The sequence below is a fragment of the Phyllostomus discolor genome, chromosome 1, assembly GCF_004126475.2.
Source record: "Phyllostomus discolor isolate MPI-MPIP mPhyDis1 chromosome 1, mPhyDis1.pri.v3, whole genome shotgun sequence".
In the NCBI taxonomy this organism is placed as follows: Eukaryota; Metazoa; Chordata; class Mammalia; order Chiroptera; family Phyllostomidae; genus Phyllostomus; species Phyllostomus discolor.
In genome coordinates this window covers 84,934,262-84,957,126 of record NC_040903.2, presented here as the reverse complement: position 1 = coordinate 84,957,126, position 22,865 = coordinate 84,934,262, and the positions used below count along the sequence as shown (strand labels likewise).

The following is a 22,865-nucleotide window of genomic DNA, read 5'->3' as shown; positions in this document are numbered from 1 at the left end:
CGGCTTTGTCATGACAATGTGCCATTCACACATCACATCTCATGCAGAGTATTTTGGCAAAACATCAAATCACTCAGGTGACTCAGCATCCTGACAGCTCAGATTTGGCACCCTGTGACTTTTGGCTTTTCCCAAAAACTAAAATCACCTTTGAATAGGAAGAGATTTCAACCATTCATGAGATTCAAGAAAATATGACGGGCCAGCTGATGGTAATTGGAAGAACTGTGTGAGGTGCCACGGTGCCTACTCTGAAGGAGACGGAGGCATCATTGTACTACGTGCAGTGTTTCTTGTATGTTGTATCTTCTTGAGTAAATGTCTTTATTTTTCATACGATATGGCTGGATACCTTCTGGACAGATCTCATATGTATTTGCACAAAACATGCTGCATTTTCCAATTGCTACTACCCACTTTCATTGACTTGTTTGGAGAGGCCAACGCTGCTGCGGGGCACTAGCCCTGCTTAGCCTCTGCTCTTGGCTCACTGTGTCTGGCCACAAAGCTACATTTAGCCAGACTTCCCGTCCTCCCATCTGGAACTGAGGAAGGAAAGATCAGAGATGCTACCCAGGCAGAAATAGGAGCTGTCCTCCTGCTTCCTGCCTGTGCCACCCAAGACTCCATTCCAACGTTCCCGCCAGCTGGGAAACCGTGACCTATTCCAGAAATAGGCAGGTTGTGTTTTCATAGTTCTTTTAGAGGTCATAATACCCTGGCTTGCTTTCTGTCTTTTGATTCTTTGTTTTGTATTCTCGACTTCTAAACAGACCTCCACATATTGAGGATTCCAAATTTGATTTTTCTAATTGTTTTGGGCCTTATTAACTATTGATGTGGCTCTTTATTATAAAGTAGATTTTCTTAATATGTTCATAACACACTGATGGTGACATATTTAAAGTACACAGTACCTAATCACTCAGATTGCCACAAAATATTTGTTTCTTGCTCTGTAGCTACTCTGTTCCTTAACTTTTCCATCACATTAAGGCATGCTTCATTGTCATTATTTTAACAATTTTTCTACTCCAACCAAGTGGAGATCTCTGTCATCAAGATTTCTCAGGGTCTGTGTATTTTATTTTAGAAAGCTGTGTATGCCTTGGAAGCAATTCCAAGCACTGGACTGAAAGCGCCGGACAAATGGGGACGTCTGAGTCCAGCCCTGGCTTCTCTACCCGATGAGCTATTTAACATTTCTCAACTGTAGTTTTCTTATTCGCAAGCAGATTTCTAAGATTCCATCGTGTAGAAAAGAGTATGTAAGATCTAGATGTGGCATTTCTATATGGTTGTCTGTTTACTTGGAGATTTGGCTGTATATGTGGCTACGACAATAGCATTTCTGTTGAAAGTGCTTTGTAGAGGAGTGAAGAACTCAAAATACAACTAGTCCCAGGTTTCAACAAAGCAATTCCGTTTCTGCCTTCTTTGGCTGTCAGTGAGCAATTTGTGGTTTCTGAAGGAAATTATGTAAATTGGGGTGGTTTTGCATCAATTTACTTAACACCAGGCAAAATGGAGATGTTTTATGTTCCTCTGGAGATTTTGGAAAGGTAAAACTGACACCTAGAGTTTGATTTTGCTTCATTAGCTTTAAACCTCATTATCTCCTGCCTCTCCCTGTAGTTAATAAAGGCTACAACTGTACAATTGTCATGTAAAGTGAAATGTTTGTATTCTTATCAACAATAGATAAATTTATAGGTAAGTTCAAAACAGGGACTGAGAAATAGTAATCCGTCCTGCAGCCACTTTGGAGTTATCAAATGATTTCAGTTGGATGATCTATATTACTGCCTAATGATTGTGGATCATTGGAAAGAATGACTAGCAAATTGTTGAATTCTTTCTGTATTTCAAATGAAAAGCAGAGAATTTTGATTTAGAAAAATGAAACATTTAAACTTCATGTTCCATTTCCTACTTCTATCTTGGCTCAGAAATCCAGCCTCATCAATGGAACATGATTTAATAATGTTTGCTCCCTACAGTGGCCATTGAGTCCCCGCCCCTAGTCACAAATTCATGTACATTACACCTTTGATTATTTAGATTTTGAACATATTCTTTCACATAATCAGCAGTAAATAAGGAATGTTGGAATCACCTTTGAAGGCCGTGGATATCAGTCACCATCAAAGACGTTACTTCTAATGAATTGCTTTCCATTTTCAGTCAATGACCGTGGCAGCCTCCATGGAACATGAGTTGGTACTTGATAGATGAAGCTTTTTTAATACCTGTGCAATCATATGCACTCTGGGGGTAACTGGGAGTCTCAGGTGGGTTGTGCTGCCCAGAGGCGTGTTTAAAACTGCCAGAAGGTCCCGGGGCCTCCTTAATGCAGCTGAGCATGCTTCACTATCTTACTGTTGATCAGCTTCCTCCTCTAATTTTGGGGTGAGAATGCAGAAACAGCTTTTTTTCTGAGGTAGGAATAAAAGCAAGGTGGGGTACAATCACAGAAGGGTTTTGAGTACTAAACCTGAAATCTCCATACCCTTAGGGAGTTTTGTTTTGTTTCATTTTTAGTTCAGTTTCAGTAGTTTCCCCTCAGTTTATTAAAATATAATTGACATACAGCACCATATAAGTTTAAGGTATACAACAATGATTTGACTTCCATATGTTGTGAAATGATTACCACAATAAGTATCTATCATCTCATATGGTAGATACAAAAGAAAAAATTTTCTTGTGATGAGAATTCTTAGTATCTGTTCTCTTAACAACTGTCAAATATATCCTACAGCAGTGTTAAATAAATATTGTCATCATGTTGTAATTCCATCCCTAGTACCTCTTTATCTTATAACCGGAAGTTTGTACCTTTTGACCACCTTCCTCCAATTCCTCCTCTCCCCCCTTGACCCCTTTGGTAAGGGAGTGAAATTTTTGGTTAAGATTATTAAACCACCACTTTCTGCAAGGCTATTTAAGAACATGTACTTCAGGTAACTTCAAGTGGTCTTGGAATGCAAATTCCAGACGTAAATCAGTGTTGAAGAAGTTTGACCTTTTTAAACAGGTAGTTTTTGAGCATGTATAGTCTTGAAAGTTAAGTCTCACAGAAATTACTTCATTCCTTCAATTCTTTGCCTCCATTAGAACTGAGCTTTATATACTACTATTGAGACCTACTAATTTCCTAAGATTACCTCATAAAGTTAATCTGGGCAGATCTTAACCTCTGTGGATTAAAACTCTTAGTACCTCCCAAGATGGGAGGTTAGGCCCAGTAAAGGGAAGCACGCTAGTTGCTCAAAATTCAGCTGCTAGATTTGCCCTCAAACACCTGCCATATCTGACCCCACAAATAACCCTGGTTTTCTAGTTGGAAACTTTCTGATAAGCTTTGAAAAGTATAGGTGTGCTCCCTGCTTTTTCCCATTATAGCAAGTATAATGGGCAACATTTCTGTATGATGCTTTTTATCTGTAGAATTCATGTTATATACATTTTCTTGTTTTTTATTCTATTTTTCTATAACAGTTTATAATCTGAATTACTCTGTATTAGTTTCAGGTATACAGCATGGTGGTTAGACAATCATACACTGTACAAAGTGGCTGCCCAACCCAACTGGCACCATACATAGTAGCGATGGTGAGTGATTCCATGCAGCATCTTCAGTGGCTAATGGAGGAAACCCACTGCAAGGCTGGGCCTTCATCGTGGGGGGCGGGATGAAAGGGAAGGAGAGAAGGGTTCTGATGGCCTAGTTCTCATTATCTTCCCCTCCTTCCACACCACCACACACAAGTACTTATGCCCCTTTCCCACCAATTTTGTGCAAGTTTTAATATTTTTCATCAATGTTTTAAAATATTTATTTTGTAGGAGAAAATGAATTTATATCCTTAAATATTTCTCCTCAAAGCAATGGGTATTATCAATTTTTTGTCTATCTTTTAGAAATATTTTACATACTTATGGGCAAATTCCTATATATCTCCTTCCCCACCCCTTTTGTGCAAATGAAAACACACTGTATATACACCGTTCTGTGCCTTGCTTATTTTTCTAACTGTACATCTTAAAAGGCTTTCTTTATCACCAGCACATGAAGAGCCTGCTCACTTTTTTATGGATTCATAGTAGCCCATTATATGGCTATACTGTAATTGTTTAACCAGTTTCTTATTGATGGACATTTATGTTGATCGTGATCTTTTATTAATACTAAAATTCTAAAATAAGCAACTTAGAACACCTTAAAATGTTATTTTGCCTGTGTTCTAGTATTTCTGCAGGATCACGTTTTTCTATGAGGTCAAACGGCATGCATGCATTTGTAACTTTAACTAGTTGGCCAGTGGTTTCTTACTCGGCAGTATGTAAGTCATGGGAAAGACTGGATGCAATGATGACATAAGGCTCTGGCAACCCTTTATCGAGAATCTAATCTGTTGCCTAATTCAAGGATTCTCTAGTCTGTTCTTTCCTTCAACCCTCTCTGACAAGTTAGTGAAGGACCACTTACCCCCATTTTCCACCTGTTTCCTCTTGGGCCAGAGGCACCTGGCTCACATTGGGAGGATGGGGCAAGGTTTGTCCACTTGTCAAGGTTTCTACTTGGCTTCTTACATATCAGTTTTGTATTTTTTATGGATGAGAATTTCTCTTATATTTAAGAAAGACTCAAAAATGTCTTTTTTAAACTTTATTTAAATTGTTGCAGTACAATTTTCTATCTTTTACTCCCATCCCAACCCACCCATCAAAAGTGTCTTTTGCAAGTTGCTTAATTCATTGACATTTTATTTTCTTTATAGGCCGGCCATAATTTTTATGCCTATGTAGATAGTGTTTGCTTTTTTACTAGACCCATGACCTATTAGGGAGGATTATGTAGAATTTTGTTATCTAAGTAACGTTTTTTTGGGACACCTGTTAGGATAAAATGATTTCAGGAAATAGTAGAATGTTTTTGTACTAAAATACTTTTAAAAAGTGACTTTAGACCTAATTGGTGTGGCTCAGTTGGTTGGGCATCATCCCACAGTCAAGGGGTCGCTGATTCGATTCCTGGGTTAGGTCACATGCCTGGGTTGTGTGTTTGGTCCCTGGTCAGGACACATTAGAGAGGCGGCCAATCAATGTCTCTCCCTTTTTTTCTCCCTCCCTTCCTCTCTCTCTAAAAAATAAATAAATAAAATGTTCAAAATGGGATTTAAAAAGTGACTTTAAAACTATAGGAGCATACTTTTCCCATTACTTATTCTGATCCTTACCCCAATTACCTACTTAAATTGTCTAATTAAAACAAAATAAGAAATACATGCATAAGTAACAAAAAAAAGACTCAGGTTGAGAGAGAGAAGGCAGTGAGGGTCTTTCTGACTTCCCTATTTTTCTGACACCTACTTCAGGTTCTGAGGACCTGTTACCTATTGATCTTTACAGAAATGCTTTACATCTAATAATTTCTAAGCATTTTCAAAATTTTCTTTGTTCATAAAATAATGGCACAAAGTAAGAACTGTTCTGTAATTTTTTTTATATGATACTACACTTTGAAGACCAGTCCTAATCAGTTCATGTAAATCTAATTCATTCTTGGAAGTGCCTGCACAGTATACCATAATTAATATTAAAATCCTGTATGCACATTTAGGTGGTTTTCAATGTTTTGTTTTTATGAAATATGCTGCACTGAATATCTCTGCAGATTCATCATTACTGGTATATACATTTAGATGTGAGAGATTTCTAGAGACATCTTATTTCTGTGTAAGTACAGTAATTGAAGAGCTCTCATTTTATTTATTGTTTTTTTATTTTTTATTATTTTTTAAAGATTTTATTTATTTATTTTTAGAGAGGGAAGGGAGGGAGAAAGAGAGAGAGAGAGAGAAACATCAATGTGCTGTTGTTGGAGGCTGAGGCCTGCAACCCAGGCATGTGCCCTGACTGGGAATCAAACCTGTGATGCCTGGTTCGCAACACTGCGACACTTCATTTTATTTTTTTTATAATTTTTATATAAAATATGCAACTTAATGGAGATTAAATCATTGATAATATTGCAAAGTGGAAACCATCTGTTCAGTCACTTTCTGTTTTTGATTTCTTAGAAGATACCTTGAGAGGTAAATAGAATTGATTTCTTTGTTTGAATTTGTTTACCTCCTACCTTGCATGGGGAAGGATGTAATGTGTCTTCCAGGAATGCATGCAATGAAATAGAAAAATAGAACTAACAAGGTCTAGAAGGGAAAAAAAAGAAAGCATAGAATAAAAGGTAATGTCAGGAAGAGAGTTGTAAAATACAGGTATATATGCCATAGGACCCTCAATATGTTTTGTAATTTGGCTCTTCACTTCTGGTAGCCAAAGAAAAAAGAGATGTGTAATTGCTCATGTAATTCATGTTGTTTGTAGGGATAAAATGAAGCATTTATTTGGGGGAATTAAGGCTTTTCCCACAAATAGTCTTGAAAGAAGACTTTCATGTGGTCCTTCGTAGAGTGAGAGTGAGTGACAGAGTGGAAGGGGCACGGTGACATTTCTACCATGAGGCCAGGGTTGGTTTGTAAAGCTGTTTCATAGGAGATCCCCCAGCCTTACATGAGGCCCTTACTCTAGAAGTACTGTTTATGGAAGGCTATTTCGCATGCAGTTTAAGAAGTGTTATCTATGCACTTAGCTTTCTGATTCCTCAGGTGGATCTAGCCCAGAATATCTAGCTGTGATGGGTAAATTGTTTAGGGCTTTATGGAGCTTTCAAGGTTAGATAAGACAGTTTCAAGTTAAGATCTCTAACTCTTGAATCTATTGTATTATTAATTAAAGACCAGTCCATATATTTTTGCTTTTTAGTCCATATTTTGAAGATCTTCCCTAATCAGTCAATTGATGGAGTCGGTATATAGATGCATTGTGAATGGAGTGCAGATAGGTGTCTCCTAGGATCCAGTATGAGGCTCTGCAAAGAAATCAATGGGAAAATTTTCATATAGTTTTGTATGATTTATTATTTTCATATTCATTGGATATCTATATGTTAGCTCATTGCCATTTTGCTATGTTCCTATTTCCATGGAAATTATGGCTTGGGGTAAGAGGTGAGGCACAAGCACTGCTTTCACACATAATTTATCCCACATGTGCTGTTACATGGACTAAGGCCTAGTGAGCCCAGGAGAAACAAAATCTTGACCAGTGCTCATTTCCCCAAAGCTCCTGATTGTCATAGGCATGTAGAGGAGCCAACCTGACCCTTAGTTGCTATCCTAGTTCACCTGGGTCTCATGGAGGGCTGCTCTAAATAAACCACTTATGCATGAATAGACCCAACGCAGAGCCTGTGGTAAGTTCTCATCTTGTCCCCTTCCAAACCCAAACTTAACTCCTCTTCACTGTGTTGCAAGAAGGGGCTGATTCCATCCACTCCTGAAGCCCCAGTGACACTGGAACCTGAACTGCTGATGCACACATGCTCTAGGAGCTCAGCACCACCCAAGAGTCTGACCTGTCCAAGAGTGCTCATCCCTTACCAACCTGAAGGGGAAACGAGGATTGTACACTGGCAGGGCTAAGGTCTTTCACTTCTTCATGGGAACAAATAAGTGATCAGTTCTCAAAGATGTAGACAAGATAATTTGGCTTGAAAAAATTTCAAGCTGATATTAATCACTGACTACAGCCACAGAAAAATACTGATACCATAGGCCTAGTATGATTGACAGTGCACCTTGGTATCTACCAGGGCAAATAACTTCCAAAATGTACACATGTTTACTAAAAAATTGTTGTGCTACAAGACATAGAGTTTTGTTAAGTAATATTAAATGTAAAGAAGTTTTCCATTTTAGTACACTAAAGTTTGATTTAAAGTTTTCTGATTTTATCACTTAATTACTATTAGTGCATAATTAAAGGGAAAATTATGGTCATAATAGAATTCATAATAAAATTTCTAATAAAGCAAGCATACAGGAGTATATTAAAAGCTAGATGTGATGAAGTGTTATGTATTAATATGTGTGGTAAAATAGTGTCAGATATCTATATGTTCATTCCAAATTCTTAGATTATCTCAAGAATTTTAGTTTTAACTTAGTCTGATTAAACACTGTTAACTTGTTACTCTTAACTCTTATGAAAGAAAAAATATGAATAATCAAAACAATTTTTTAGCTTTAAAATATAGTGGTAGATTGTGGGAAGAAACAGATTTTCCCTAGTTGTATTTTATTAGAAGCCCTCATTTCCTGCCATATATTACCTAAAAGCAGGAGACAGCCTTGGTAGGTACTAGATGCCAGGGGAGAGCCAGTTTGAGATTAAGGGTTTGCTACTAGGTGATTGGCATGTGGATAATCTAGAGTCAACTAAATTTTATTTATTTTATTTTTTTTAGATTTTTATTTATTTTTTGAGAGGGAAGGGAAGGAGGGGGCAGGGTAGAGAGAGAGAGAGAGAAAGAAAGAGAGAAACATCAATGTGCGGGTTCTGGGGGCCTTGGCCTGCAACCCAGGCATGTGCCCTGACTGGGAATCAAACCTGTGATGCCTGGTTCGCAGCCCACACTCAATCCACTGAGCTACGCCAGCCAGGTCGTGAGTCAACTAAATTTTAAAGCTGTACACCTCATTTGGTCAGTATCTCTTTAAACATTCTTTAAAACCAGTGATTTTCAACTGGTGAGCTGCAAGAATGTTTAGAACATGCAATACCTGACAATTTAGTCAGGGGCACTGACCTCTTTTTCCTTAGATTGTCAAATAAGAGAATGACAGCAGCTAACAAACAACAGTCATCTGGTGTGAATGAGTCAAAATTATACCTATTTTTGACAGATCAGCAAAAAATATAACATTTTTTGGTGTGCCACAGAATTTTAGTAATTAGTTTATGTGTGCCATGAGATGAAAAAAATTGAAAATTGCTACCGTAGATTAAGGATATAAATTCTTCAAAACATTGTTTTGCTATTGTAACATCAGATCACAAGGTTAGGGTTGCCTTTTGTAGATATTATTGTCTTATTCTGAAATTTTAGGAAATACGTCATCACAGTTTAAATTTGTGCTAATGTATGCAAAGGAAGAAACAATTAGGAATTTCTGGATTTAGGGTTATTTTGCCAAAAACAATGTTGTTTTTCAAAATCATTAGCCTTGTTTTCATAAATCAGAGTTCTCAAAATCAGTTTCTATGCAAGGTCCCTAAATGGTCAAAAGTGTATGTTGCTAAATTTACAAAAAACTTCATGGATAGACTTTTCAAATATAAGCTTCCTGCCACTCAAAATATTGTTTTAAAGCTCAGTACCTCCTACATTACTTCAGTGTTAAGATTTTGTAGGTACTTGGTAATTATCTGCCATATGCTTGCATTTCAACAAATAGCAAATAATAGAAAAACACAAATTGCAACTCATGCTTAGTTGTATTTTTTGAATGTATGTGGATGTTTATAATTGATTTTCTATCATATACACCTACTGGTAATAGTTTCTACTGGGTAATGGTTCAAGGTCCTTTGTCCCTTGGATTGAATTTTAAAATCATTGATGAATTAAAAGATTTATTGTATCTTGGTGTCTATGTATGGCCAAGAATTAAGACATTTTCATGTATAGTTTAATTTCCTAAATAAGGCAGAATTGGTTTTGAAACAATAAAATTGAGAGAACATAAATTTACAAAGAAATACTTTGTTGATTTGCCAAATGTTCTGTTCTCTAATCTGTGTTAAAGTCTGATGAATTCTACAGCTTTAATACTTACTGTGCAGAGTAGTGGGTTAGAAGTTGGGGCCATCCACAGTCCTACTCCAGATGCTCTCTGTGGGACCTGTTGTCCTGTCTGCTGGTGTTACAAATGTACAGAGCTGAACAGTTGTCTATGAATAGTGTTTGCCAGGCCGGTACTAACTTTTTTGACAATGAGAGGTAGATACAGAGTGTCAGGGTGGACCTTTCCCTCTGCACACACACCTGACATTGGTCACCTGCAAGGAGGCGCATGTGTCGTATTATGCCCTGTGTTTAAGAGGCTGTGTGACTCCAGGCTTAGTCACGTAGTAACTGCATCCGTTACGTCAGCCTGAAGCACTTTATTATTTCCTTTTCACAGGTTGTGATAGACCTAACGCTGCGGCATCTTTAGAGTCCTTTACAGTGAATTAAACTATACACCAATGGATAGGCATACATTTGGATCACAAGTGGTCTCAATTCCTTAGGGTTTCTTATCCCTTATTTTCTTTAACACTGTCAAAAGCCCAGGCTTGACTCCAAATCTGTAAACCTATGTGTAGCAGGCAAGAAGGAGTGATCCCTGAATAATTTTGATTCTCTGATTTATATTAGTCCCGATTTCATGAAATCGTCAGAGTGCTTATTATCTTTAACTGTGCCTAATCTCACGGAGAACCCTCAGTGATGTGCGCATGTCACTGTGAGGCCTCTGATGAATGTGAGCAGCGGCCCTGGGCCAGTGGCAGGGGAGGGGTCTAGGTTTGTAAACTGTGACTGAGCGGGCTCACCAGTAACGTTGTGTGTATTTACTGCCATGGCCGTTGTACACTGGCTGCGGAGAAACATTATTAGGAGAACATGGGGCAGAATCTTCTATATTAGGTGCTACTAATGAATCCTATTTTAGTGCTTCTCACAGTGGAGTTTAAACCACAAAAAATATATGAAGGGCATTTATTTTTGGCAACTTTCACAAAAATCATGGTGATGGTTGCCTATGAATATTTCCTTATGTGTCAATAGAAAATAGACCCCAGAAACTTCCTGGAAATAATCTATTCCAGGTTTAACTTTCCTTTGATTTAAAACGCAGTTTTGTATAGTTTTAAGATGCAAATGCTAAAATATGGAACATTGGTTAAAACATCGTGCTGAAAGTCTTACCAATGCATATACATATTGATAGCATAGAACTCACTAAATCAATGTTTGTCAAGGCTGACTTACGTTAAGTAGGAGAAATGTGATGCAACTTTAAGATACTACAAAGTGAAAAAACTATACAGAACTGTTTGGCTGCTTGGTACTAATATAGCTAGTTAGAAAATAATGATGTTTGCTATTCTTTATTGAGTTGTTTTATCTTTGTTTAAAGTCATTTAATATATTTTCTTGATAAATTAGATTATTCAAAATTGGCAATTAAAGAGTGTTAAAGAAACGGTATCCTTTTATATTTTTACCTTCTCATATATAACCATTGTTACAAATAGTTTTCTTTAACATATGATCTAGAATCTAATTTTTAGTTTATGTTTTGATTTACTTTCAGCTTTTTGCTTAGATTGTACCTGATATGTTTCATTATTCTCTTTTAAGAAATGTATCAACATCAGTGTATGGTGAATTCTTTTGAAGTTAACAACAATAGTACAAAGAAAAACATTAATTTCTTACAACCTAACCAATGTGAAAAAAATTCTCACAAGTAAATGTAGTGTGTGCCTTTAAAAATACGGAACAATCATAGATTGATAATTCTAGATTGATAATTAAATTACTACTTTATTTGAATCAAATTATACTTAGAATTTTTTCTTCGGGTTATTACCTGAAAGAAGGCTCCATCCACCTAATTTTAAATTATATAAATAAATGCAAAAATAAAAAGTTAAAGTGAGTATTTTATGCTTTAAAGAGGGAAGATGTCAATCCCAAAGAGAAGTAATAAAGTCATCTTTTCCCTTACCTCTAGGATCTCTAGGCTGTGGTCAAACCCTGACCATTATTATTCGCCTGTCACATTTCTTCCTTTTACTTTCATTAAACTGGGTTATTTATGTATCTTCAATTGAAGTGGCTGAGCTTTCAGGGTAATTCTTGTTGCTATTGACAACCAAAGCAGCCATGCAAGAAGAAAATGCTGTGGAAGGAAAGGAAAAAAAAACTTTATCATTTCTTTCCCCAAAGTTGAAGAGAAAAGGGAACATACAGTATGTAAGAAACAGGTAAGTAAAGATATATCAGTTTAAAAGCTATCAGCACTGGTTACTTATTGACCAAAAGTTTTAATTTTTTTTCAGATACTTTGTCCAATACCCATTTAAATAAAAGGATACTGTCTCTTGGAACCAAAAATTAATATTCTGAAAATGAAAAATTGGACTAGAAGGTACAGTGTTACAGAAGGTCTGCAATATTTTAACTTAGAATTTGGACTATGAAAGAATAGCACAACTCAATTATTGGTTAATATTTTTGTTACAAAATGTTTTCTAATGACAAAATGGTGACTAAAATATTCTATTTTAAACATGTCCTAGAATTTTTTTTTTGTTTCAGAAAAACACTGAAAGTTGAATATGTGTAAGTCTCCGGGAATGTAACAAGTTGATAAATACCCAAGTCCCGCCTCCTTACAGAGAAAAGATCTGGAATTTCTTTTTTTGGACATTTGTTTTGCAGCTTTCTACGTCTTAAGGCAGAGAATAGCCAGGATAAGGTGCCAGCTCAAAGGTTAGATGAATATATTTCTTGAAATAATTTTGGCTAATATGTGCTTGAAAGGCATAACTTCTAAATAATAACTTCACAAAATTAATAAAATTTAACCTTAGTTGTGGTTTTTTGAATTGCTTTTGGGGGTGGGAAATGATTTCCCTCAGATTTTTTTTTGCTCATAATTATGCTAAGTTAATTTTATTTCAGTTATTACATTAAACTTTTCCCTTTCAGTTTTTATTTCTTTCTCCTCTTTTGTGAATCTAATAAATTGACCTTCATTCTAACCTAAAGGACAGTTTATATTTTTAATACTTAAAGAAGCAAATAAAAAATAAAAATACCAAAGTTCACCAAATGAAATTACTAACACCAGCCTATCATTAACCTGAGGGAATTGTATTCATATTAATTCTTCATGGAAAAATACAGGTAAGAAGTATTTTTATTGTATAAAAGAAATAAGATGTTGTAACAGCACCAACAGTATTCATGCTATTCTTTTGTTACCTAAAGGGTTCCTTATTTAAAGTATTTCTAGAAGTGAATAATGTCACTTGACAAATCACCCTACAGACACTTCAGTGGAAAATTTTGGTGAAATACTCGAAATTCTGTTTAATGAAACTGGGGCCAAGAAGACAACATAGTTTCACCTGATTGAGGAGAGAGAGGATTTTAATAACAACAGTTGGAAATAAAAATTGATAGTGCTAGAAATAAAAGTGAAGGGATTTCTTCAGGGAGACTTAAAAAAAGTGAAAGTGTAGGTATCTCATAGTAACACAGTTACAGAATTAACTAGCGGAGCTATGGCTGAGTGAGGGAGACAGTGCCGTAGAGTGGAATGCGGGCTTTGTCACCAACAGATCTGGGTACAGGACCTGTTCCTGTCACCAACCATGAGATACTAGATATTTTATTTAACTTTCCTGAGCCACAATTTCCTGTTCTTTAAACCTCCTTTGCAAGATTGTTGCTGCCTCTGCTTACCTCTCTTAGAATAGTTCTTGGTAAATGTTTGCTGTTATTACTGTGTGGTCAATATAGAGAATACAGATGAGCTCTGAACAGTGTTTACTAGGGTTCATCGCAGCATCCATAGTGTAGCATATTTTTAAATATATTTTGTTTACCCTGCCCATCTTTTGAAAATAATTAAATTGGAAGTAAAAAATCTCTCAAATTGTTCATTTCTACAATGTGAACTTTGGTTGGATAGCTGTCTGTGCTCTTGAACCATTCCTTTTCCACTTCTCTGGTATCCATTTGCAAACCTCAGAGTGGAGTATGGTTTTGGTTACCTAACCAAAGGAAAAGGAACTGAAGGAACTAGGATTGAATTGCCAAATTACCTTTAGAGTTACTGTGATTTATCTGACAAACTTTTGAGAGCTTACTGGAGGCAAGGAGTTAAGGCAGGTGCTGGGAGAGATGCAAAGGTTAGTAAAATGTGGCTTCTTGCTTGCAAAGAGCTGATTTGGTAAGATGGTTGTCTCATTCCTTCCCGTATTCTGAAGTAGGAAAGAGTTAAAGAGTTCAGGTTGTTCAGAGGAAGAATCACTTCCAACTGGAGAGGATCAAGGAAGATTGCATACTCTTAGTGGTGTTCAGTTGATTTATTCATTCAACAGATACATCTTGAGTGCTGTTACCTGCATGACCCTGGGCCACCCACTACAGACACCACATCAGTAAGATGAAGCTGTGGGCATTCATGTTGCTTATGATCAGCGTTGAAGGCCCACAGATGATGACAAAGCTGATGAGAGGTGTGTTTCAGTATAGGTGTGTTTTGAGATAGGACACTGCAAGAGCATACCTCGGGGAGGGGGGATGTGTGTGTGTAGCCCAGACCAGGAATGAAAGGCTGGTGACCCAGTTAAATCTTGAGGGATAAGTCAAGTGAAGAGCACCCTGACCAGAGAAAAAAATGCATTAAAGCTTCAGGAGACAGAGTGAGGGGCCCATTCCAGGGAATGTAAGACCTCTAATCCAGCATTGTGTGTGTGTGTGCAGGGCATCTGATGAGAGCACTGTGGGAGAAGTAGGGATGGGTTGACCTGGAAGGCCTTTGGTGTCATATTGAGTAGCCCAGCCTTTATCTCAGAGCTGTAGAGTAAGCAGGGACATTATAAAATCAAATTTATGTTTCAGAGTTTATAAGGTGGGGCTAGTGGGTCAGATCTGGCATATAGGTGGATTTGGTTTTGCTCAGAGTGTTTTAACAGTTTTTGAAACAATTGCCAGGGTAGATGTCAGGATTTATGAAAAATCAGTACTGCATTACAGCAAGGAGTTGGGCTGGAGTTGCTCAGCAGCTGCCCCATCAGGAAGGGACACAAACTTCATTTTACCACATGGCTCTTGTCTTCAGGGCAAATGCCTGGGGCCTGTGGGCCTTTGAGGTCCCAGGGTCCATTTCTGAATGTTTTCTGGAGTGGTAATTTAGAGAAGAGCCATTTGAAACTTGGAGCTAGAGGTTATTATAGTAAACCTGGTGAGAAATTAGGTTTTATCTTAAGTAGTAATGGTGGAAACAGAGAGAAGGACAATGATTGAAAGTCACTAAGGAGAAAGGAGGGGAGGCATGCGTCAGCACAGGGATGCCAGTGTGGACTTGGGAGACCAAGAGACCTGGCTGCCACCATGAACTGTGTTTTTGAGAAATGTACATTACCTTTCTGGACAATAACTTTGTTTTTGGTAAGATGTAGATAAGAGGCCTGTCTCATAGGGTCTTTTTTTTTTTAATGAGGATCAAATGAGGGACTACTTACAGAGCATTTAGCTCAGTAACTGGCTCCTCTTAGTTCACACTCACTTGTGAACTAAGCTGTGGTGATGATGGTTGTGGAGTCCTCACTCCACAACTGGTGTGTTGTCTACCTTCCAACTTTGGTGTGTTACTGGGTGAGCTAGAGAACAGAGAAGAACGTGCAGATGCTGACTTCAGGGTTGGATGTGGTACATGGAAGTGCTCTGTGACTGTGAAGTTGAGAGGCTGATACATGATTGGGTTCAACATCAAAGTGAAAAATTGTTAGGAATGAATGACCACTTTTTTTTGAAGCTTGTGTTCTCTCTTAACTGAACATACTGAAAATCAGCCCTGACTCAAGTCCCATCCGATATCCCACCTTCTTCCCTCTGCCTTCCTTTCATCAGCAATAGGAAGTCTCCTCTCCTTTCTCCACATTTAGTTAGGACACTCACATGGAGCCTATCTCACACTGCTCTACAGTGTGCTTATCTGTGGGTCTGTGACATTTGTTCTGCTAGACTGAGAGTTCCATGAAGCCGGGGCCATGTCCTACACATCCTTATATCCAGTGCAATAGCTTCTGCAGTGTCTAGTCCGGTTCAGTTCAGTATGCTTTTGAAGGTGGAAAGACCACACACACCCTTCTTTATAAAAGGGATAAAAAAGATGAAGATGCAATCTTAATAAGCAGATTGTGCTTTACAGAAAAGATAATTTATTGGGAAAATGAATATGAGTTTGCCTATCTTATGGCCTTATTACATATCATAGATCTTAATCTTGATTAAAGTTCTACAAAAAAATCAATTTACATGCTTGAAACACATGAAATGTAATCTGATTGTATCATCTATAGCTTACAATCCATTGGCTGTTTGCAGTTACACTTAGAATCCTGATTCTCAGACTATGAAGCTGTCCAGGCTGACAACTGCCTTATCTTTAAAGGACTGTTGTGTGCTCTATGGACCCAGTCACAGGAACTGCCGTTGTATTCCTAGATGCTCTGCTGCTTCATCCCCTTCTGCTCATTCTGATGAAAAGGCCCTTTGCCCATCCAGATAGCAAATTTTCGCTCATCCTTTAAGATTCAGCTCATATTTCCATTGGCAAGCCTTTCCTGACATTTTCCCTACTCCTTCCTCTCTGCAGAGAAATTTCTTCTTCTATATTCTTTAAATACCTCGTACACCTGCCATATCTGTCTTTGTCAAGAGACAGTACGCTATTTCAGAATTTCAGAGCAAGGACTGTGTACTTAGAGAGCTCAAAGTCTAGTGAGGGAACTAGATAAGAAAAATAACTGTGATAACAAGGCATGGTGTATGTACATATGAATATAAACATGTATAAATAATTTATGACGGAGGGGTACACAGAGGCTTCTGAAAGCACTGATGGAGGTTTCCAAACTCAGAATGCAGGACCAATGCAGCTCTTGGAGATGGTACTATTTAAGCCGAACACTGAAGCCTAAGTGTTAGTTTGGCAGACAAGGGGAAGAATGGCATTCCATATAAATGTATGGAGGTATTAGAGAAAGTGTTATTTTCGAGAACTTCCATTTGTTGGTGTGTTTGTAGATGTCATTGGAGATGAGCCTGGTGGGGAAGGCGGGACTCAGATCAAGAAATGCAGTGCTGAATGCCATGCTGAGACATTGGTCTCCTGTGATGAGCTAAGTGAACGTGAAGAAGAGTCAGCGAGGGTGAGGAGGAGAATGGTGTGGTAAAATCGTGGTCCAGGCCCTTCAATGGTAGCGTAGGCCTGCTGAGGCCCATAGTGGGAGCAAGAAGGCCATCATGCTGTCATTTATTTAACTGATCCTATACTGATGGACATTTAGTTTTCTTCCCAGTTTTTTATTTAAGGTTCTTGGTAAGATAAATTTAAAACTCTTCATGAATTACTGTTTTCTTTAAAAAACAGTATACCAAACTGACAGTTGCTTTACATCATGTAAGTGTATGCACAGTCATAAAATGATTCTATTTTTCAAATAGTTAACATATAGCTCAGTTCATTGTATCAGTGACTTTCAAACATAGAGATTTTGGTTGCTGAAAGAAGTAATGATGGTCACATTAGAATTTTTCTTGCCGTTATTGATGATTGCCCAGTAAACTTGCTCAAAATTGGAGCACCATCTCTTCAGCTAAAACAAATATGATAATTTTTAACTAAAAGGAATACTTTAATGTTTTTTATTATATCCTAAGAAATTCTTACATTATGAAACCAGATGTGCTGTAAATTTGCTTTTCTAAGAAAAACAGTTTTGGCACTGCCTTTTTTTTCTAATACCTTTTGTGACTCTTTTTAAAAAAATATTTTATTTATTTTCAGAGAGAGGGGAAGGGAGGGAGAAAGAGAAGGAAAGAAAAATCAATGTGTGATTGCCTCTGACTCCCTGCTACTGGGGACCTGGCCTGCAACTCAGGCATGTGCCCTGACTGGGAATTGAACTGGTGACCCTTTGGTTTGCAGGCTGGCACTCAATCCACTGAGCCACACCAGCCAGGGCCCTTTTCTGACTCTTAAATCTAGGTACCTGATCACCTTCTCATATGCATCCTTTCTATGTCCTGTTAGGACATCTGTGTTTAGTTCTGTCTCTCCTTACTGCATTTACCTACTCGATGATGAGATATCTTACTGATTTTTATACCCCAGTTCTTAATATGGTGTGTTAAATACTGGGGCTTTTTCTCTCATCATTCTTCTGAATCTCTTTATAACTGGCATTTTATTGAAGTCTTAATATGAGACAGGTACTGTTTTAAATAGATTTTGGGGGGGATTTTTAATTTAATCTTATAGTTTAAATTTTTAGTTTAATCTTATAGTTACATATAGTTTCATTAAAACTATGTGTAAGCTCTATATGCACTATGTGGATTTACTGTTTTTTAAGAAAAAACTAGCTCTGCTGGCAACTTCACCTGGTTCAGTTTTAGAGCAGAGCAAAGGCAGGAGGCCTGCACGAGCCACACGTGTCCGACGAGGCAGAGTCAGGGCCTCAGCAGCCCCACTCCAACCCCTGTTCCCCTAACTCCGTGTCCAGGGTGCACCGGGGAGTGGACAGCCCGCCAGCAGTAATCTTTGTCAAGGTATATATTCTATCCTTCTTGTGTTTACAAATTTTTCTCATTTTTATATTAGACAATGATCCAAACCTGCAGAAGAGTTGCAGGTATAGGATCAGTGAATACCCCTATACTCTTCATCTACAGTTGTTAAAATATTACACATCTGCTCACTTTCTATCTTTCTATTTGTCTGTCAGTCTGAACCATCTGAAAGTGACTTGCAGATGTAATGGCACTGCATGCCTGAATACTTAAGCATGCACCCCTGAGAACAAGGACATTTACATACAAACCACAGTATCATTATCATACTTAAGAAAGATAATGTAGACATACAAATATTATGTAACATACAGTCCTTGTTTAAATTTTCCCAATCATCCCAATAATTAGTTTAATGATTTTTTTATCTTGATTGAAAGACTATCAAAAATCTCATGTTGCATTTACTTGACATTCCTCTTTGGTCTCCTTTAGTGTAGAACAGTTCTACTTTTTTCTTCTGGACAATGACATTTTTGAAGAGTCACGGGTAGAATGTTTCACAATTTAAACTTGTCTACAGCTTCATTATCGTTAGATTCAGGTGATTCCTTTTTTTAAAGCATATTACATAGGTGATCATATGTTATGACACTCCCATTGCATGTAATGCCAGTCTGTTCTGTTATTGGTGATAAGTTTGATCACATGATTCAAGTTCTGTCCACCATATTTTTCCACTAAAAGGTGACTTTTTTTTATTATTAGTAGGTAATCTGTGGGGTGATACATTGAAACTGAGCATCCTTTTCTCCAATAAACTTAAAACCAGTGAAATCTTTAACCCCTTATAAATAATTTTTGATCAATTAATTATTTCAGTGACAGTTCTACAACTGTCACTGAAATTCTATCATTTCTTTACATGTTCACTGATGTCCTTCTGTGAAGAGCAGCTGTGCTCTCTTCTTTTGGAATCACTTTGTGCCAACAGATTCTTTTTTTAATTTAAGTCTTATGAATATATTCCTTGGTTCTCAAATTATCCCAAATTGGCCAGTGGGAACACCTCCAAGCCAGCTCCTATGACCTTTTGCCTCATTTTCCATATTGTTTGAACATACTGTTGCTTTTTACCACAGCAAAATATTCCAGCCTCCTTGCCCCAGTCCTGATTTCTTTCTCTGCGGAATAGTATTTAGAAACAAAGATGTGGGTGCGGAGTGTGCTCCTTGCTACTGTTACCCAACTCAAAACAAACAAAAACCTACTTAACACTTCCAAATAAGTAGTAACATTTTCTTTTCTGTTCTTAAAGCCTCATTTGGCAAGAATACAAATTCCACTCATATCACAATGGAAACAGAAAGAAAAATTAAATTTCCAAGGAAATTGAAAATGACAACACTTCAGAAGAAGATTTTTCAGTAGAAAGGAATAGTGCTTAATTATGATAAATATTGAGTTGGCCAAAAAGTCCTTATAGATTCTTCCATAAAAGACACACTTTTCATTTTCACCAATAAGTTTAATGATTTAGATATTTTGAATATGTCCGCTATCTCCTGCATGGTATAACATTGATTGTTCTCAATTAATGTCTCAATTTGATCGCTATCAACTTCAACTGTTCTGCCCGACTGTGGAGAATTGTCCAGTGAGAAATCTCCAGCATGAAACTTCACAAACCACTTTTCACACATTTGATCAATCACAGCACCTTCTCCATACACTGCACAAATCTTTTCTTTGTGTTTCAGTTGTGTTTTTACTTTTCTTGAAATAATAAAGCATGATATGCCGAAAATGTTGCGTATTTTTCCTTCTTCAATATTAAAATGAATACACAAAAATTCACCAGTTTTGATGTTTTTTTAAATCCACACTGATATGACAGCTGTCACAGTACAATCTAGCAAAATTGTTTTGAATGAAGTTAAAGACAACCAAGTGCTACTAGAGCCATCTTACAGAAAAAAAACAAACTTTTTGGGCAACCCAATAAAAGTTGCTTTGAGATACAGAGATGCAGATACAGGCACTCGTTTTCTCCGGGCTTAAAAGTTTAACAGTGAGAGTTGGAATGTGTCTGATTTGGATGTTCCCAAGTAGAAAAATAAAACAAATCATTGTCATACTGCTCTTGGAAGACAATATTATGGTATATGGACCAGAAACCCTCATTTATTTTGTCTTCATGACCTAAATAAATTGGTTGACTTAATATTTGACTATAGTTCAAAATAGTTTAAGTTCTTAATAAAAATAATGTTAAATAAAATGTGACAGAAAAAATTATACATATAACAATACTTCAGAAGAGCAATTATATACTTTATTTTTGATTTGGTACAAAACAAGCAAGGGAGAAAGATTATTTTATGTTGAAATATTCTGGCAGTTATTCTAATTTCCTTAAATTGTAGATTGTGTCCTTAACTGCAACTTTTCCTTCCTGGAAATGTAGCTTTAATACCATTATGCCTTTAATTACCACTGACATTCTCTACCAGTCTCATCCTTTTCTGCCTAGTGTTTTACTATAATCTCACTCTCCCTTCCGAGCTACTCAGATTGCTGGGCTTCCCGGCCTTGATCTGAACTAGCTGGTGGTCTTGGAACTGGGCTAAGCAATTTTTACTGAAATCAGCAAGTCACTTAACCTTCTGTGTCTTCACTGGTCTGCTGGTAAAATGAGGAAAATGCTGGTCTCCTGCTTTAACTGATATTGTGAAGATAAATTTAAGCAGTCATATAAAATGGTTTTGAGTTATGTATTCATGAGCACATTTAATGGATAGTTTTATAGTGATAACAATCAGAGGCACTTGTATTTCAGTTTATACTGCTGCAGGAATTTAGATTTGAAAATAGGATAATCAGCACTAGAATACACGGTGTTAGGAAAGCTGAAGAGTTGTTTCCTTCTGGAGATCTGGGAATCTGTAGGATCCTTTTCTCTGGAATTTTGTGTACCTAGGATCTGGGATGGCTTGAGGCCCTTTCCAGGGGAGCCCTGTAAATTCTGCCTCCATTCCGCCTAGGTCCTGTTAATCCAGCAAGGAGTTGTTTCATGCTTCATTTAGCAACTTTCTCTCTTCCAAGGTCAGCTGCTCCTTGAAAAAGATATTCCCCATTGTATGTTCCTGTTTGCCTCAAATGCATTTGTCCATATCTGAGTTCTCTGAAACATGTTAGATGTAAGGAGACCTCTCTGAAATCTCCCACTGTTGTGGCCATTCATTCTTTTGCCCTGCCCTTGCATACTTCTATGTCACTTTTGTTTCTAAATTACATGCCCTGGAGGACAAGCTCCTTTGTTCTGCTTTTAGTGGTGCCACGTATGAATAGCAACATGATGTAGATTGCAACAATTACCAATGACTCTTAGGAATCTAAGGACAATCTTATTCACATTAAGAAAACCCTTCTCAAGTTACTAACCACACCCGAGGTTGAGTGGGCTTTCCCATGGTCACTTTCCCGAGCCATGATCTGCCTGGGCATCTCAACGTATTCATATGTTTTCAAATGTTGTCACTTGCCTCCCAGTGTGGTTAGTTTACAAGAAAAGTATTGTATATATCTGATGTGTATCTAATTGTCCACTAACTTATTTGATGACTCACCACTTACATCAGTATGAGAAAACATCCAACTCCCAGAACCCCAGTTATATCCATTAGGATGAATTTTTAGGAGTAAAATTTTATTAGATTGCAAACAGAAGAGGCTTGGACATGTGACATTAAGGAGCACTGTTTGCTTTGCCAGTTGAGACTTGTTTCTTTTTCTAGTTAAAGTAACAATTTAGAGGTTATATTAAAGGCACTTTGGAGATTATCCTGGAGGAATGTTAGTAAATTTCAAGTCTGATTTGCCTATTTTGGTTTAATTCTGGCATTCAGTTTGGGGGTAAGAAAATCTGTCATTTGTTGACTAGCTGTGGTCCTTGCCTGACTTTAATTACTGAGCTGCTAAATCACATAGGGATGACAGGGGACCATCAGACATGGCCCCAAATTCTTGTCTCTGGCCTGTGTGCTGGTCGGAGAAGCAATGCTGCATTTTCTGATTAACTTGTAGCAAACAACGTTATTTCCTCCAAATCGGTTTTTGATGTTTTTAGAACACTCTAAAACAGACCACTAGAAGGGAGCACTTACTGTTTTCTTTTTCGTGGCTTGCTACTCCAGCAGGTTGTAAGGTTGGTGTGTGCTGGCTAGCTACGAGAGCTGACCTTACAGCAGAGTACCATATTTTGCCGTGTATAATGCTCACTTTTTTGCCCAAATTTTTGAGCGAAAAATAAGGATGTGCATTATACATGGGTAAGTACTAATTCTGTATCTATATACATGTTTTTAATTCTTTTATTTATGCTTTTGTGTTAAAAGTGTAACTCTAGAAAGCAATAACAATATCCTTATGCCAAATAATACCCTGGAATATGATAATCAGTCTTGTTTCTAAAAATAAATAAATAAATAATTGAATTTTAAAAATTAAAATGAAAGATTTTTTATCTTGAAAGTTTGGGCCAAAAACATGGGTGTGCATTATACACAGCAAAATATGGCAGGTTATCAAA

General features: G+C 37.2%; 1 protein-coding gene across 4 annotated transcripts in view; it reads left to right on the top strand.

The window, feature by feature from the left end:
* Positions 1 to 22,865, top strand: part of NPNT (nephronectin) — a 78,808-nt gene that overhangs the window by 7,338 nt on the left and 48,605 nt on the right. For 2 of the 4 annotated variants that reach the window (XM_036025674.1, XM_028508064.2), the window contains exon 3: positions 12,404 to 12,454. The exons of the other annotated variants lie outside the window; for them this stretch is intronic. In XM_036025674.1, coding sequence (XP_035881567.1) covers positions 12,404 to 12,454 — 51 coding nt within the window. The remainder of the gene's footprint in view (positions 1 to 12,403; positions 12,455 to 22,865) is intronic. 4 annotated transcript variants of the gene reach the window in all.